Source organism: Apteryx rowi, unplaced genomic scaffold (genome assembly GCF_003343035.1).
Source record: "Apteryx rowi isolate R43461 unplaced genomic scaffold, aptRow1 scaffold_266, whole genome shotgun sequence".
Taxonomy (NCBI): domain Eukaryota; kingdom Metazoa; phylum Chordata; class Aves; order Apterygiformes; family Apterygidae; genus Apteryx; species Apteryx rowi.
The window spans coordinates 502,964-521,946 of record NW_020449041.1 but is presented as its reverse complement, the minus strand read 5'-3'; the positions used below and the strand labels follow the sequence as shown (position 1 = coordinate 521,946).

The following is an 18,983-nucleotide window of genomic DNA, read 5'->3' as shown; positions in this document are numbered from 1 at the left end:
CTCGGCCTCCCCCAGCGCCGCCCCCCGCGCCGCGCCGCCCTTCGCCCCGTCCCTGTCCGGCGGCGCGGTGAGTGCGGGGTGACCCGCGGGGTCTCACCCCCCGTTGGGGGGGGGGGGGTGAGGCGAGGCGAGGCCTCCGCCTGCGGCCTGGCCGGAGGGAGCAGCGCGGGGCGGGGGGGGGGTGACCCGAAACGCGGTTGTTTGGTTGGTTGTTTTTTGAGAGGGTTTCGGCGCTTCTTGGGGGGTGGAAAAGCGGCGGGTTTGGGGTTTCTCCAGCAGGGCCCTGCCCTCGCCGCGGGGGCCCGGGGCGAGCCGGCCCCGAGCGGGGGGTTTCGCCCTGCGGAGCAGCCGCGGGCGGCGGGAGCCGGGGCCACGCTCGGTGGCGCCGGCGGAGACCCGCGGCCCCCGGCAGGAGACGTGGCCGGGAGCGGCGCGGCGCGGGAGCGGGGGAGAAGGGGTCTCTTAGCGCTTGGCACAGCTCAGTCCTTCCTTTCCTCTCCTTTCCTCTCCTTTCCTCTCCTTTCCTCTCCTTTCCTCTCCTTTCCTCTCCTTTCCTCTCCTTTCCTGGAACAACAGATTAAAAAAAAAGAAGTAAAAAGCCAGACAAGTAAACTTGTCTGTAAGTCTGTGTGTATAACCCGGCTTGCACAGAGGTACGTTTTAGGCCACAGGGCTTTGCTTCCTAAACGTCAATGCAATTCAGAGAATTACTTTTACAGCTTTAATTACAGAATTCAGCGCCCAAAACCCAAGACCCCTCTGACTGAAGGTAATTTCTTTGTTTTTTAGTAGTGGCTCCTTCCTGTGAAAGGTTTCCCTGAAACCAGCCAGAAAGGAGTTACCAGGAAGACATGTAAAATCTTTTAACAGTGATTTGTTAATTCATCCAGGTCTGGAATGTAAGGCCTGATTTGCTTAAAAGTATACTACTAGGAAATGTAGCAGCAAAACCTGCCAAGGATATGAATATTTGTTTAAAAGCATGGGCCTTTTATACACAAAAGCTTCTCAGTCTACCAGGTGCAGGCAGAAATAGTTTCTTCTGTGTTTTTTATATCTGCTGCTCTTCAGACAACTAGGAGTGGCTACAAAAGCTTTTGCTACAATCAAAGGAGAGAGAAAAAAAATCACAGAAAGATGCTGATCTCAGTGACCCCAAAGCAATGCAAAACCACAGGAGCTGTAATAGATTTACGCTAGTGTGAAGTTAGTGTATGGCTCCCAGGACATTTATTGACATAAGTAGCATCGATTATAATAGTTACCCTGAGATTGTAAACTGGGGTATGATGAATGCACTTTAACAGCAGATACAGAATATTATTTGAGATCATTAAGATGTACAGGGACTCTGTGCAAACTCTACTAATGCACCATTTGTGTTACAAAAATAAAAGGCTGTGTTTTTCTTACCTCTGGGAAATACTTTGCATCACTTCTCATCCAGACATGCAGACTTTTCACGTGGATATACGTACCCAGTTGCCTCCAATGTCTGTCTGTTGTTTTACTGTTCTTGTACTATCTAAAATACTTGAGGTTCTTTTAAAAGTGAGATTACAGTCAGAAACAGTAACTCTCTAAAACTAATGCTGTGGGGAAATATATTCTCTCTTATTTATTTGCTATATTAAAGGACTGGCTACTGTGGCACGCTTCAAATTGGATGCAGAAAATCAGTCTCTCTTCTGTCTCTTCTAGAGATAGCAAATAGTTGAGTTTAGGCTGGCCTTAGTTTAAACTGCTGTTATTAATGAAAAAGCATGTCAAGATCTCTAGTTCTCCTCTTGTTGTAGTGACTCTGTGGTGGGAGGGTTAGCACTGAAAAATAGCTCTTGTCAGGGAACAGATCTGACCTGGAGACGCAAAGGGCACAGACTCTGATGTGAAACAGCACTGTTTTCCTAGAGCCACCTCTTTAAGAGTGGTTGCACTTTGAATACTGCTGTCAGAAGGCTGCATCAACAGATAGGGGAGAGTCTCTGAAAGGCTCCGCTGGCCCTGGCACCAAGATTTATGCAYGTGCTCAGCTGTCGTCCTTGCAAGAGCTGGCTACAAGGTGCTGTGCAAACCCTGAAGACATGCCAGCTGTTGGCTGATAGCTAGTTATATGGCATAGGGCTGCTCTTCACAGGGAACTTAGAGAAACGGTTTTGTCAGGACAGGAAGATAGAGAAGAAGTAATATGGGCCGAGTTTTCAGCTTTTCAGAGATAATCCAGTTTGGTCTTAAATCAGATGCTTTAAAGGAGAGTTGTTAATTAACTTGCACTTTTTATTGGCTTTGCTGCTTCATCTCACACAATCTCCTTGGGAGCAACCAGCTCAGTGAGGGGTTAATTCGTTAGTTTACCCAAATGCAGAAATGTTTTTTAGCTGTCCTAAGATCCTTCAGCCTCTTTACCTACGGCATGTACATTAGGACCTCAGTAAGACCCCACTGTGATAAAAAGATGCAGTAAATTAGTATATTCTTCACTGTCAGAAGACTTGCAGCTCTGACAGTTGAATAGGCATAGGAGTTTCAATAGAAGGAGAGCATGACGATCTTAGCAAAAAGAGGATGTGAGAAGGGCAGGGCCAGAAAGTATGTGTCTATATAGTTGCACAACGCTGAGGATTTTAAAATAGAGGGAAGTCAGTAGAACCACTAGATAAAAGTGCCATTGCCTTTTTCCATCAATGCTTCTGCAGTTTATTGACATAGATAATACAAAACCTTGCTGTAAGCACTGATACTTTTACTGTACCTCCTACTATAACAAATTTCATTTCCCTTTTTCATTTCCCTCCTTATCCCTGGCCTGATACCCCTCTTACTTCCTCTTTGTTATTCTCGGTTATGCAGGCTTATCATATGCCTCTCTTGCCAGTCTTACTATTGCCTCTCACCTCCTTCAGATCCCCATTGACACTTCATTTGTCCAAGACTCTTTCCTGTCTCCTCTTTGCCTTGACAATTGCTGGGTGAGCACTCTGCTCTCTAGTGCTTTGTAATTCCTGGTAGTCTGTTTTCTCTCTTTTCACTTGACTGAAACTGCTCTCCTCAAAGTGAGTAACTGTATTTCCTCTCCAACATCACTGGCAGGCCCTTGAGTAAGCCATTATTTTTTATTTCTCCCCACATGAACAACATATCCATGTTGTTCCCAGAAAGGAAGGTTTTCACCATACATTTCTGTCCCCTTGTCTACTCATACTACCCTCCTGCTTCATCCAGGTATCATTTCTCTCCATTCCTCCTTAGGTCTTCTGCTGTTTCAGCTGCTGTATCGGGCTTATGAAATTTTCCCTTTCTCCCCACGTTGTGGCCTGTCAGCTGCATACTCCACGTACATATCTCAGCACTAATATTCATTTCTATAAATAGATGTATTAACAAGCTGCTGCTGTTAGAGCAGATGCTCTCCCTTTATCTTAACTTAGTGATGTCTTCAGAAGGATCCTAAAAGGCTCAAGGTGGCATTCAAAACATGATATAATTCACTAGCTCTTTCAGAAATGGAACAGTTGTTAAAAGAGGCAGTGTTGTCAACAGTAGATGTTTTTAGACTCTGGTCAATGCACTAATCTTGCATTAATGTAGGCACCAGTCTTTTCTACCAGCATTCCCATGACTGATGTCATGTCAATCGCAAGAATTGCCCTGGAATTGAATCCAGCAACTGGAGTGGCCAAGATAAGGGAAAGAACATTATATACACTTCATGGTCCACCAAACAAATGCTTTCACCATGTATTGCTAAGCTGCATAAGCATTTTCAGTTCACCTTTAAGCATAGCGTGTGCGTAACCTAGCATTGTAAAACGAAGAGATCCTTATAATAAGAGACTGAGTACATTGTAATCGTGTGATCCACCGCTCAAAAGACTCATGGTAAACCCCTACAGGACTCTTTCCAGAGAAAGAGATGATGGACAAATGGATAAGTTAGAGCCCTCATGATGTCAACACACTGGCCTCGTGTTTCAAAAAAATGAAGCTAGCAAAACTGAATTGTGTATGTCAGAATCTTCTGGACAATGACTGCCTTTTTTCAAGAGAACAAGCAAAGCCATCCCAGCATGTTTCTTACACTGAGCGGAACTTTTAGGTGCTATTGCACTTAGGGTTGCTACTGTAGAAAATTTCTGTGTTACTTTAGTCTGAATAGGACCTGAAGTTTCTTTATGTGCTGATGCAGTTTGCTACAAACCTGCACGTACCTGCCTTGCTATTAACTGCTTGTGACGGGAAGCATTTTTGTTCCAACTCTAGTTAACGTGTTAGTCACTGGTGCAATGTTACTTTTTCTCAATCTGTGGATAGTGGAAATTTCCCATTTTTCTGTTAAAAGAAATGAGTGTAAATTACTGTTTTCTCCAATATCAAATGTTCTTTTTTCTCTCAAAGTTAATATTGCCACTGAAAATATCACTGAGTACATCATTGTGCACTGACTTCACATTGCCAGCTCTGACTTCCTTGCTCTGCATTTTTGCTCTTTGTCCTTCTCTCCCTTGATGCTTAGTCTCACCTTATATTCTTTTCTGATTCCTCTCTTGTTTGTCCACTGGTTTCAGATCACACTGTGTGGAAGAGAACGTGCTCTTTTGCAGTGCACATATTCATACCCCTTCCAAGAGCAACCAAATTCTCTATTGACTTGGACTTAGTTAGATGTAGTGTGGGCATCTCTGAGACTGCTGGTCTTCCCATGTTTTCTTTTTCGTGTTTTTTCACTTTATTTCTTCTTTCTTTTCTTACCGTCTTTGTAGATGGACCTGAAAGAGTAAAGAAAATATTTCTATTTATTTTGTACAGGTGACATCACTTTGGTTCAATACTATGGTTTCCTGGATGTTTGCCTCAGTTTTCCCCACAAACCAGGAAGAAAGAAAATGCATTAGTGTAATGTGGTCTTAGAACAACAAAAGCAAGCAGAAAATGTCGGGTAGACACAATATCTTGAAAGAAAAGGTTTAATGTTTCTTTTGCATGTGTTTTAAGGTGGCCATATCTCTTTAACTAAAAGCTTGCAAAAGCTTTAGAGTAAATGATGTTTTCAACATTGCTTGGTCTTCATGATAGAGTTCATTTATGAAATGAGCTTTCTTGAACAAAGAGATGTGCCTGTGTGGCTTCTAGGAAGCTGAGTGACTCAGAAATCAGCCAGTTCATCTGGTGGGTCATGTGAATAGTGTAATGAAAGATTGATTTGTCTGAGTACATGCAGTCACTTACTCATGTGATGAGAAAGTTTACACTTGGTTACATTCCATTTGGTTAAAGGAGTTTTGCAGTTTTTCAGTTGGCTTTGATCCAGAATGGTTGTGCTAGGGATTTGCCTGGTCCTGGCCATCCGAAGGCTCATCTCTCAATGTAGTTATCATCTGTATCTGTGCAGATCAGCAACCATGAGGTAGGACCTATTGGTTCCTTGAAATCAGAGGAGCTAGTCTGGTTTGCACTGTGGTCATTAATGTAGATAGGCCGTGTCACTARGATGCAATAGCACAAATTGTGTCTTCCTCCAGCTTCAAGCAGCACAACTGCACTGATGCAGACTGCAGCTTCTGGGGTGCAAACCCCATAGTGACGAGTTTGTGCCAGTAGCAGGTCACCTAGCAGAACCTCTGAGCTGGAAGGCCGTAGCTATACTTTGTCTGGGGAGTGCTGGAGAGGAGCTGAAAAGTTTGCCATCACTGTAAATGTCTTGGGAAATTGCAAGCGTTTTGAAGCAGCAGAGCTGACACCTTTACAGAGTTCTTGAGGAATGGTTTCTTTTTTTTAATATGACTGTAATGCAGAATCTAAGAATGTTCTTCCAAACCTCCCTGGACCTGCTGCGTCAACTGTACTTTTCACCCTGTTATTGTAGGGTGCCAGTAATTCATATTAATCATGCAAATTCTCAGTTGCTTTGTGGAGGTGAGTCAGTAGTAATCTTGTAAAAAGTCGCCTTTGTGCATGGGAAATCATATGCATGGGGTCTGAACCTAAATAGGAACTAAATGAACATCATTTTGAATCGTAATTACAATATAACTTCATGCCTACTCTGTGGTTATATTAACTGGAATTCAAAAAACTGTTCAGTAACACTGGGGAGGGATGTGTTCCTTGTTCCTACTGCTTTATGCCTTTGAAAGAAAAATGACAATAAATGGCCAGTTCAAAAGAGCTCCCAAGAGCTGGTATGGAGAATGAGGGCATACACAGTATATATATTTGCAGACAGGAAGAGAGCATCCATGCTAACAAGTACCAATTCTACACAACATCTCTACAGCAGCGAGGGGTTTTCCTGAGCGCACAGCTGTCTGAATTAATGATCACGTTGTGTCTCTAGGTGTGCATACATGGGCTGAGACTGGGCATTCAGGCATAACTGTTTTGCACAGATTTCAAATTGATGTCTTCATTACGAGCTGCATTGTGTGCAGTCCCTTGCCTTTATGAAGACAGAGGGGGACGGATGCCCAGTCCAATAATGAATATGAATTGTCATGCCATCTTCCAGGCCTAGTTCATCATATGGGGAAAAAGCCTGTGAATTTAGCTATTCTGTGCAATTCCTGCTCAAGTAGAGGTCCTGATTTTTTTGTGAATCCCTAGAGATGAGTTCTTATATATTTACAATTACTAATTGCAGTCCTTGCCGTAACATTGTTATTCTTGAGATCCAGAAAAGCTATATTTCTAGCTCCAACTTTGATAAAATTAACCAAATTAAACCAATGTAGTGGCATTTTCCCTGTTTTACATACTATCTGAGACAGTAGCCGTAAGAGGTAGGAAGTGCTCTGGGCATGTAAGTGGTGTTTTAGCTCTGAAATCTACAGCAGTATTTTCACTGTTAGCATCGTTTCACTCTTGGCCCCCTTAACATCAGCATCTGAGCAGTGGTTTTCCCACAGTCTCATACTGCCGCTCAGACCTGCCCTGAAGCTAAATGCTCTTTCTTAGTTTAGCTAAAATGGTCTCAGAGTTCACAAGGCCTCACTTACAGGGACAGTTATCCTGTTGGCAAAATTTTACACAGGGACTGTTGTAATAAAGAAGAAGCAAAGTGAATTGCTACTATGAATTAATTCCTACAGAATTAATTGCTAAGAAGTATAATTTTATTCCATTTATTTCCTTGTCCAGTTGTGTTTGGACAGATGCCCTGTTTTGTCTATTGAAACATGAAAAGCTAATAAAAAACATTCAATTATGCACTAAGAACAGGCAGCTAATAAAGCAGATGCCAGTGTTGTTGTTTGAGGCAAGCTGAGTAAAGTATTTGTATTACAGAGGAGACTGCCTGCAGTAGGTACATTTTTTCCAAAACTCGAGCAAATAAATGGAAGTACCTGAGGAAGAAGTCAGAATTTTTTTGAATAAAGTTGGCAATGGTATTATGCAGAGACTGGAAGTGCTGTTTGATTGCTAGTCGAAGGATGTATCTGCATAGGATAATGTCTAAATTGAGGTTCTGTGCAATTACTTTTTACAGTCTTGGTAATGTGAAGGACAAATTGCCTGTTTCACTGGAATTGACTCCAAGCTGATTCCACACTGCAAATGGACAGTTTGTCAAAGATGAGGCTAGACGGAGCAGCCTCTTGCCATCTCAGCTATGGAAGGCCAGCCTTGTGCTAACCTGGAGATTTCTGGGGAAACGCCTTCAGTGGCAAGTCTTCCATCCTGCATTGCTTTGCTGAAAGTATACCGAGAACTTTTGGTCAGTAAAATCCGAAACACGCAGTGTTTGATTGACAACTTGATTAAGAATGACTACTTCTCCACTGAAGATGCAGAGATTGTTGTCCAGTTTCCAACTCAAGCAGATAAGGTATTCTTTTTATTTCACCAACCAGCTGGAGCTTTTTGTTACTTTCAGCTTATTCCTGGGTTTTATGGGTTTACCTGGTAATTTGACCTCTAATGTCTTTTTCGGTCTGTGTTATACTGGAGTCTCCCCACCCCGTTCCTTCTGGACAAATGTCACCAGCACAACTGGCACTGCTTGTAACAGCCGCTGGCAGTTGTAATGATGAGCAGGGTGATAATTGCTCTTCTGTCCCCCCAGCTGCAGCTTGGTCCTCCGATAAGGAGGTGGCTGTGGTGGCTGCTGGAGTGCAGCTTACTGCACGCAAGCCTTCACAATCATGCTGAGTGCTGCAAGGAAGTCTGCTTCAGGATGCCATGGGACAGATCATCCTGGTGTAGAGCAGGAGAGAGGGAGTTCAATGCTATTTGAAAACTAAACGATTGCACGTTATCCATCTGCACACTCTCCATTCTCTTTAAAGACCTGTGTACATTGCAAATGTTTGTTTATAAAATTGGTATATCCTGACACGTTTCAGTTTTGGTTTGTCTTCAGACATCATTTCCAGACAACATTATTTCCTATCCTTTTGATAGGAGAAAATGATCGGATGTACTCAGTTGCTCTTTGCATCATGACTTAAACTCCTCGCTGGTCTCCCTGACAAACCAGTTACACAGCTTCAGAACAGTGTCACAATTAGAAGCAGGCAAACCATAAAAAATTCAGAGACCTTGGACTTTACTAACAGTGCAGATTTTCATAAAGTAATCATTCTTGCTGCCAAGTTGAAATGGTAAAACAGCACTTACTCTATGAGAGTCAAAGCTGAAAAATGCAAACTGTGTGATCATCTCTGTTTCCTTTTGTTCAGTATAATATAACTGATTGTCGTAGCAAAGCTGGTGGAAGGCCTTGCATTAGGAGTCTAAGCAGAGGCAGAGAGCGGACTCTATGGGAGCTTCGCTGCAAGGCATAAATTTGCTTTTAAGAGCAGACAAATTTTCAAAAAATACCTTTTTTCTTTTTTGCTGTCCCATGGGTGCTTCATCCTGCTTTAAGCTTCCAGGAGACCATAGGCTCTGAAAACCCTTTGTCTGTTTCAGAAGTGAATTCTTGATTAATTTGCAGCACGAAGAGAATCCAGCCGTTCAAAATAGGTCCCCCAGATGACTGATCTGTCCTGTAGAGGGTTATCATGTACTAGCTGCACAGAGATCAGACTCTGCCTTGCCTCTAGAGGTATTGAGTTAGCTCCAAGCTGCTCCAGCTACTGTCTGGTACCCATTAGTTTTGGTAGTGATGGCAGACAATAAGTCCATCATAGCAGAGAGAACCTGCAGCACTGGATTGCTGTGTTTAAAAAAAAAAGAAGTTGTAGGTGTCTGGATCTGCATTAGGATCCAGAGAAGGGACATTCTGTCTATCCACTCTGGATCTGGCTGGACCCTGTGGTAAACCTAAATGTGACTGGGATACTCACAAGTCAGAGGATGAATTTAGGGCACTGAGAAACCTCCTCTTTCTTTTTATTTTAACCAGCATAAGATTTAAAATACACTTTCCAGCTGCGGTATCTAGCCAGGCTGAGGAAATCCTTTGGGATCCCTACTGAGGAGCAGTATTTATTTGTTTTCTTTGTGTTTAGCATATGCACTTAGCTACAAGTTCAGACCTTAACCTGAAGAACTGACTTTCTTGCAACATCCAAACAAACAGGAAGTGATTTTTATGATGGTTCAAATTCAGAACTAGATTTTGAATTCAATTTTCTGAAGTACCAGTTTTGATTCCAGTCCCCTGTTCCAGCCTGAAAAGGATCCTAAAGCAGTCTGGAAGTGTAACTGTGATAAAATGCTGTGCATCAATGACCTTTCACATGTTGTTTCTTCAGGTTCGCAAAATTCTAGACTTAGTTCAAAGCAAGGGAGAAGAAGTTTCAGAATATTTCATCCATGTCCTGCAGAAAGTCACTGATGCTTACTATGAACTTCAGCCTTGGTTGGATGAAATAGGTTACCAGCCTTCAGAAAATATTCATAGTAAACCTGTGGAAAATACAGATCCAGGTAAGGACATGCAGCTATATCCCTTTCTTTCGAACTACCCTGCTATGTGGGAGACTCTAACCAACTGATAGGAGGATAAGAGAGTCTAGGCAGGCACAGCTGGAGAAAATAAATGTGCTTATGCTCTGTTTGCTAACTGTCATAGCCAAATAATTAAAAGGCACATAATCCACTGTATAACACAACAGTCATGTTGAAATATTATCTCCTGTTTTGCTAAAGTCAAGCCCTTTCTTCATTTGTTTGTGGACATAATGGTGCTTCCACCTTGTGCCTGTCATAGTATTGTCTAGGGCTTTGCTATGGTGTATTAACAACCCTGTGATGGATTGGCAATGGAATAGCCAATATTTCACCAGGAGCACAGTCTAGCAACAAAGCAGGTTGCCCAGAGAGGCTGTGCAGTCTCCATCCTCGGAGGTTTTCAAGACCTGTCTAGATAAAGCCCTGAGTAACCTGGTCTGATGTGATAGCTGACCCTGCTTTGTGCAGGAGGTTGGACTAGAGACCTCCTGAAGTACCTTCCAGCCTGAATTATTCTATTCTCCTAGAAGAGATTTTGAGTTATAAGAATTAAAGTATTAAGAATTAAAATCTTGCAGGAATACATATCTTTCTCTCAAGAGGATTTCAATACAAGAATCACTTTGCCCCATCTGAAGTGAAGATTCGGTTGCAATAAAAGCACATGCTAACATAGCACAATAACGATGACTTTTATTGTCATACCACCTTAAAAAAATCTTTTGAAGTGCTTGGGGCCTGGATGCTAAAACACATGCCTTTTATTTGCAAAAATAAAAATTACCAAACAAGCTAGGAATCAATAACCACCTACCTCATAGAAACAGCAGGTAGGCTTTAGCTAGAGCAAGAAGGTAGATGCCACTAACCTGTGGCACTAACCTGTGGCCTACCTTTGCAGGGAGTAAGACAGAGTCTTTAACAAGGAGGTCAGGGCCTTGGCTTTGAGTCTCATCTGAAAGACAGCAGCTCCTTAATGTACTTCAATGTCTTGAGGTTAGTACTGGCTTCCAGGAAATAGTGACTCATCCATATCTCTTTCATTAGCACCGAATTTTCCCAGTCTCCTGTGAGAACACTTACCATACAAACCTATTTGGTATATAAGGTTTAATGATGGCAGGCCAAGTAAATAGCAGTAATCTGCCAAAGAGCCAGTTTTACAGAAGAATTATTTTAGCTTATCACTCCTTTTTATTTCCCAGGGAGATGGTCATATACTATAGGCTTTGGTCTCTTTTCAGTAATAGTTCACTGTCTTTTTAGTTAGCAGGTATTACCAGAAACTCAGATATGAACTGGGACGGGACTCGAAGTTTGTTATGTCGTATGCTCAGAGGGAAGAGATGCTGCTTGAAGAAATCTACTCTAATAATATTATGGAGCTGGTCAGTTTTACCAATGAGAGTCTAGGCAACGTGTCTCAATTAGAAGCCCTTTTTGATGATACAGTTGGGCTAATTAATGAAGATGGAGAAACCATTTATGTCTTCGGTGATGCAGGAATTGGAAAATCCATCTTGCTGCAAAAGATACAAAGCCTTTGGGCCAGACAAGAGTTGGATATAGGGGCCAAATTTTTCTTCCGTTTCCGGTGCAGGATGTTTAGCTGCTTTAAAGAAAATGAAGCCATATGTTTGAAAGACCTTTTGTTCAAATATAACTGCTACCCAGACCAGGACCCCGCAGAGGTGTTCCATCACATCTTGCAATTCCCTCATACAGTTCTTTTCACATTTGACGGCTTTGATGAGATCTATTCTAACTTTGATCTCAGTAGTGTTCCTGAGATGTGCTCACCCAATGAACCGATCCACCCCCTAGTGCTGCTGGTAAGCCTTCTCAGGGGAAAGCTTCTTAAGGGATCCAGGAAAATTCTTACAGCGAGAACAGGAACAGAGATCGAAAGAAACATCATTAGAAAGAAAGTGTTGCTCCGTGGGTTCTCCAGCGGTAATCTGAAGGAATACACTGCCATGTTTTTCAAAGATGAGGGGCAACGAACACTGGTGTTGAACCAATTGGAAGCTAACCCCAATCTCTGCAGTTTGTGTTCAGTGCCTTTATTTTGTTGGATTATCTTTAAATGCTATGAACACTTCCATTCCATGTTTGACAGCCATGAACTTCCAGACTGTTCTGTTACATTGACAGATGTATTTTTGGTCATGATTGAAGTCCATCTGAACCGATCTCTGAAAACAAGTTTGCTGAAGAACAACACCAGAAGCCAAGCAGAGACATTCAAATCAAGAAAGGAAACTCTTCTGGCTTTGGGTGAAATTGCGTACAAAGGGATGGAGAACTCTTTGTTTATCTTCGAGCAGGAGGAGGTCTCATCAGTGAACATCTCTGAAGAGGATTTGCAATTGGGCTTTCTCAGGACAGTTCAAGGTTATCGCGGCTGTGAAGATCAGTCCACTTATGAGTTCTTGCACTTAACCCTTCAGTCTTTTTTCACAGCTTTGTTCCTGGTTATTGAAGAAAAAGTGAGTACCAAGCAGTTGCTTAAGTTTTTCAATGAATGCTCTTCCACTGAGACTGCACAGCCTACTTGCCTTCGTATTCCTTGGCTGAGAAAACAACTGGCAGGGGAGGATCCTTTCCGAAATAATGAACATTTTCACTTTACCAACCTTTTTCTTTGTGGCCTGCTTTCTAGATCCAAGCAGAAGCTCCTCAGACATTTAGTTCTGCCTGCAGTCATTAAGAGGAAGAGAAAGACGCTCATCACATACCTTGGGGAGAGCATGAAATCCCACCTGAAAGGCCTCTCTCGATCCAGGCTTCCAAACTACAATCAGATTCAGGTGCAGCCCAACTTTGTCTGGATGCTGAGGTGCCTTTATGAGACGCAAAGTGAGAAAGTGGGGAAGTTGGCTGCCAAACGCATGCGTGCCAATTACATCAAACTTACGTACTGCAATGCCTACTCTGCTGACTGCAGTGCTATTTCTTTTGTTGTGCATCACTTTCAAAAGCGCCTGGCTCTGGATTTGGACAACAACAACATCAATGACTATGGAGTAAAACAGCTGCTGCCTTGTTTCAGCAAACTCACAGTGATCAGGTAGGATTCTGTGCAAGCAGGTCCTTGCTTGTCCTTGATTTGTTCCACAAGCTGATTGCTGGACTAGAGGAAGTCAGCTTGAAGCATGAGAGAGATGAGGAGTCTCACTGCTGCTAGGAATTAAAGTGCATTTGGTCTTGAGAGCTGAAACTAAACACTGGAAATAGCCACAAGTGGCACAATTTGGATTAGAGGTTTGACTATCCCAAAGTCTGCCAGTTTCAAATCTTTTGAAATATTTGTTCATTCAGTCAGAACAGCAGGGACAAGCTGTGAATTTTGAATCCCAGGTGGAGAGGGTGGTAAGAAGTCCTTAGAAGCCTGAACTATTTAGGCCTATAGATTTAGCTAGCTCCATCTCAAATTGTTTTGTCTCAAAAGAGGATTTTTATGGGAGAAAGAGCTTAAGGGAAAGGAAAAAAACAAAAATACTTCCTACTTTACCTGAAGACTGCCTGAGTCTATCTGTGGCCTTGGACATACAGGGTGAGAGAGGATGTACCATTCACAGTAACTGCTGATCAAAAGCTGTGTATTTCTTGCTTTTACATTCTGCCTGGTGGTATGGCTTTGATAGAACAAAAGCGTTCTCTATCAGGGATGCAGTTGAAGTATTAGTTGTGATATTTCCGTGGGCTGGTGTGGAGGGAGGACATGGCCTGGTGTAATTAGAGAGAACTAACTCCACCTCTCTCAGGTCAGATTCTTCCACCTACAGTCCTTTGGGGTTTGGGCCATATAGCTATACCTTGTTTGTCCAAACATTCAGGTGCAGAACTCCAGAAAATTCAAGTATCTTTTTTTTTACTTCATTTAAAAAATACAAAATTATAAATAAAAATATAATTAAAAATAAACTAAGTGTAATTAAAAATTAAAATAGAGTTCTAAAATATAAATAAAATATATTTATAAAAAATTTAAACTTTAAAATTTATTTACTTCAGCCCYCTTCAGCCCCCCTTTTTAAACTGGACTTACTCCTCCTAATTGGCTCTGCTCTGCTTTTTTTCCTCGCAAGCCTTTCAAAAATCAAAGCAAGTGACTCTGTTTTTTTCCAGTTGATTGCAAACAACTGACTTTCCAAGAGAGAGAAATATGGGAACTTGGGAATTAAAAGGCATAAGTACGTAAGACAAGAGAAGGAAGAAAATTACAATCTTTGATTCTCTGTCCATATTACATGAACATGGTGTATGCAATGTGATCTTAACACCATCTCCAGTCTGTTCCTTTTTGTCTTTTTGGCTCTTCCTGATGTTAGGACTTTCATTTCTAATGACCAATTTCTGCAGGACAGAAAATGCTGTTTCTACCAGTTTAACCTAATTTCTCCATCCATCCCTTTCAAAGAAGCAGGCTGCTCTGATCTGTAGAAGTTGCCTCTGATTCCTCCTATGTATTAGTGCATTTCAGGGTGACCAAGTTACTAACCAGAGAGAGCCAGGGAAGTTGCTGGTGATAAGGAGCTCCCAACAGTGAATGTTCAGCTTTAGAGTTTGTGTTGAAACTAAAGCTGGTCAAAATGTTTCCACTGGGACAATTTTTCCTAGAAAATGTGATTCATCAGACTTGAAATGTTTCATGGGAACATGTCCATTTGGCCAAGGTGAAAAATCTTTAGAAGTTTCTTTTTTTAAAAAAAAAGCACTATGAAAAGAAGTATTTTTACTCTGTGAATGACTGACACATTGATTTGTTTTGTGTCTGATTGGGACAATAAAATTAGAAGCATTCAGCACACCCTTGAGACTGCAGTTCCATTTCCTGGCCAGAGCTTTTTACAACCTTTATCCAGCAGAGCCTGAATGTGTTGTTACCTTCAATATGCCCAGTTTTCACTAGGTACCCAGAGAGAAGGTTGCAGGAAGAGAGGCTTGAAAAACTAGCTTTTGTCAGGATACCAGTTAGAATTTCTTTCTGCAATCRCAGAGGGTGGGAGGAGCCTGGGAGGAGGATGGGGTTTTTGTCTCTGGTTTCTGACCTATTGCATTTTGTTTTCAGTCCTATGGACAGCTTCCAGATCATTGCCTTGGAGATCTGGGGATTTCTGTTTTGTTTTTAAAGTGAACCATGTAAAACTGAGTTCACATTTCCCTTAATGGTTTTTAATATGTGGCATAAGGACCTATTAAAATGTCAGCGGGAATTGCGTAGACCTGCAATCATGCATTAACTCATGGGTGATGAATGCTTGTAATCTGTATTGATTCAAACTCTGTTTTCTTTCCTCTCATTTCAGGCTCAGCGTAAATCAAATCACAGATCATGGAGTAAGGATCCTGTATGAAGAACTCTCCAAATACCAAATTTTGACCTTCTTGGGGTATGTGCCAATTGGGAACAAAACACTAGATATTGATACTAGATAATAAAACTACAGTGCTAACGGTGCTGTCACAGCAAAGGCAGGGTGGAAACCAAAGTTTTCTCCTCATTTACTGAACACAAGCAAGGCAGCATTTTGTGTCAGACATGATTCAGCTGCTGCCCTGTAACAGCTTTTCAGGAGAAGCTTCCTCTCCCATGACATTGGCTCACAGGATGGTATACCACTGACGTCAAGCCCTTCCATAACACAGTGCAGATCATTGTCAGGTTACTGAACTGCGTGGGCATGCTCAGCTTCACAGCTAGAGCCTTCCACTTTCTCTGCTGTAAACTGATTTATTTCAAATATGCAAAGACGATACAGCTTGATGGAGACTGAGGATCAGAAACATGATGTTTCAGGGTGTCATTTTCATGATTCCCTTTTGTGCAGTCATGATTTTCATATATAAAGTAGCAGCTTTTTTAAGACCTTGATGAGCTCTTCATCAAGTAGAAGCTAGTAGGCCTGTTAGCTCTGACTTCCCATTCTTGGTTAAGTGACTACATGAAAATGACTTTTTGAAAATTTAGCATAAATACCAAGAATCGTGTCCTTCCTCCAGTGCCCTACTGTAAGTGCATGTGCTGAGGCATCTGATCTTCAGTAATATTTGCAAGGGGATTTTATGACTTCTAAAAGACTAGAAACATTTTTTTGGTGACTTCTCTCCTGACTTATGCAATATTATTTCTGCTAACACAGGAATAAAGAGAAGCTTTGTTTGCCTGGGGAGGCTATTTATTTAAAAAAATATTTAAATATTTCCCCGTGAATTGCAGTCTGATCTCCTTGTATTTTATATCTAGCCCTTCAAAGTATTAGTTCTACATCAAAATGGAAGTGCAAGCAATTGTGAGTATGTACAGAGACATACAAAAAAGATAGATGCTGCATGTGCATTATAAAACATTCAGGATGTAAATATTAAAGTAACAGCATGGATAACCTACTTTTACCAATGTGATTTTCCTTCAAGCTTATACAACAATCAGATCACTGATGTTGGAGCCAAATACGTTGCGAAGCTAATTGAAGAATGTTCAAGCCTTGAATATGTTAAGTATGTTGGATTTTTTTTTCTTTATGCTTCTACAGTATCATAATTAAGGTAAAGCAACTTAAAAGGGAGAGAGAGTGAAAAATATTATATTTCAAATAAAATATAACTTAGGTTGCAGTTACGTACTCTTTTACAATAGTCTGGCAGTGATGGCCACAAGTGAAACTCCTGAATCCATAACCTTTACTAAAGACTGTAGTAGTAGCAAAAGGAGAGTGCGAGACCTATTCTTCACTTAAATCCAGTCAGAGCACCTGAGTGAGGCTTAAATGGTGCATGAACCTTGCAGGCCATTGTAAAGGGTAGATACACTTGTAAAAAATACCAGGCTTCTTTATATCCAGCCTTTTATGGGCAATTGGAATCAGGCTTTGCCAGTGCAATACCTCAGTTTAGAAATTCCCCAAATTCACTTGGTAAGTTGTTCCCATTAATTCCTGGAACTTCCCCTGATTAAAGTGTCCAGCTGTGCACAACACTGGTTTGACATAAAGGTAGATCATTAACCAATGGTTTAATTATGACCATAGCAGAAAATAGAGGTAACTGCAGCAATGTCAACTGCTGGTGTGAATGCAGCACCAGCAGCCAGGGACTTTGGGGTTCTGGTCTTTGTTTCACTGCTAACTTGCTCTGAAACCCCACACTAGCCACATTCTTCCCACTTGAAATATTTATACAGAGTTTTGAAACCCAAGAGGACTCTGGTGACTCTTTAACTGTTTTGACACAGTATTGGTGCATTGTTTAATGTCTTCTAACTTTCACAAAAAAGCCTGTTGGAGGATGGTTACTTTCAGGTTACATATTAAGCCCCGAGATTATTTTGAGACAAAGTGCCTGTGCATGTGTGTGTAGTCAGTCAGACAAGCCAGTTTTGATTTATGTAAAGGTAGTGGGTTGACTGTGGGGGTTGGTTTTGGTTTGTTCTTTACATTAATGCAAATGCAATTGAGACTTATCCCTTTCTTGAACTCTAGTCATTTGATATACCCACACAGGCCRAAAAAAGAGAAGGTGTTCTTCTATACAGTGCCAGCTGGAGACACCACTGCATTGAACGATGTCACCACCTATAGCCTATGCGTTGAACAGAGAGACTTGAAATTATTACAGTCTGTGCTTATCAGATGCAATCTCCTCTGGAGCCACACTGCCAAGAAATGTTCTGTTCCCTGTGGCATCATGAAATATGCCATATGTAATTCATGTACCCTGTAGTGGCTGGTGATATTATAAACTAGGCAGGGTTCCTTGTCTTGAGGATCAATTCCTAAGGCTCATTTCTGACATACTGTGAACCAAAAACGAGACTCTACAGTAATACTTCTGATTTGGAGGGCTAACATGCATGAAAGCAGACTCCACACAAAATGCATAAAAGGCAGCATAAAAGGTCAGATGCCTGCAACATTTTGTATTCTAGGTTAATCTTGGATAACTGTAACTAGCCTCCAGAGTTAACTGGCCTTAAATACTTTCATCATTTTCTGAGCTAGTGTTCTAATAATTGTACTGTTATAAGTGATGTACCTCATTGATTCATATATTTTATGCAGAATAGGAGCAAACAAGATAACTAGTGAAGGAGGGAAGTGCCTTGCCCAGGCCATACAGAAGAGCAAGACGATGTTTGAAATTGGGTAAGTTCAGTGCTAAGGGGCAGAGCTCAGGGCTTGGTTTTGGCAAGGCATCTGCAGATCCTTTAGGACTACTACTTTCATTCTTATCTTCCTTCCCTTTCCCATTCCTTCCTTCTCCCAGGGGCAATAGAACAAACTGTTGCAGAAGCACAGCCACATTTTTTACTCAGAGGGAAAACTAGGGCTGTTTTACTGTTTTTCTTCTCCAGTTCACACTGTGAATTTTTTTCGTGTTCTGACAGAACCTTAAAGGTGAGACAAATTGACAAGAGGACAGAATGTAAAGACAGCTCTTTTCCTTACAACAACACAGCCATTTTAAAGATATTTTTAAAAGTCGGAGTGATTTTTATGACTATTTGCAATGTACCTAGTTATTCATTGTGAAGGTTAAGATTGCCAAATCTCCTACATCAAGTTCTGATGAGAGCTGTGAAAGTAAGAAGGAATTTCCATTATCCTTCTCTCCAGTCTATATCAGACTGCAAAGTCTGGTGGCAAAGTTGTTTGAAAGAGTTCTTAATGTCCTCTAAACCTTTAAACCCTGCCCCCTTTCTTAGGAGAGATGATAAACTTGACAGTCTGATGATTGTTTTTTTCCTCTGGCAAATCCCAGTTTCTCTTTCTGCTATACATGAGAACATTCTTCTCAGAATCTAATATTTGAATACATGTAATTAAAACCTCTGTTTGGCCATTGCAAATATCCCAATAACTCTTCAATGTCAGAATCAGATGTGAACAATCAGATTTCTGGCCTTTAAATTTTTTGTTCTACAGCATTTCACAAGTATTGTCAACAGCATGCAAACTTCCATTGTCATACAGTTGGGTCTGCTCTTCCTTTATACATGCTGTAATTTCCATGAAGAACTTCTGTTTTCTCCTTTGGAGAAAATAATCATTCCAAATGGGTTTAGGATAGCTTGGATAGAAATGTTTAAA

The 18,983-nt window shown here is 41.4% G+C and overlaps 1 protein-coding gene across 12 annotated transcripts in view; it reads left to right on the top strand.

The window, feature by feature from the left end:
• Window positions 1-18,983, top strand: part of NOD1 (nucleotide binding oligomerization domain containing 1) — a 41,986-nt gene that overhangs the window by 11,470 nt on the left and 11,533 nt on the right. For 10 of the 12 annotated variants that reach the window (XR_003253863.1, XM_026067975.1, XM_026067973.1 and 7 more), the window contains 6 exons: window positions 7,481-7,819; window positions 9,693-9,867; window positions 11,158-12,961; window positions 15,204-15,287; window positions 16,312-16,395; window positions 17,955-18,038. Coding sequence is in view for 11 of the 12 variants with exons in the window: in XM_026067975.1 (XP_025923760.1) it covers window positions 7,604-7,819; window positions 9,693-9,867; window positions 11,158-12,961; window positions 15,204-15,287; window positions 16,312-16,395; window positions 17,955-18,038 (2,447 nt within the window). In the remaining variant the exon portion in view is untranslated. Of the gene's footprint in view, window positions 1-27; window positions 68-5,193; window positions 5,911-7,480; window positions 7,820-9,692; window positions 9,868-11,157; window positions 12,962-15,203; window positions 15,288-16,311; window positions 16,396-17,954; window positions 18,039-18,983 lie in introns of those variants that run through there. The other 2 variants (XM_026067976.1, XM_026067977.1) reach the window with 2 other exon arrangements.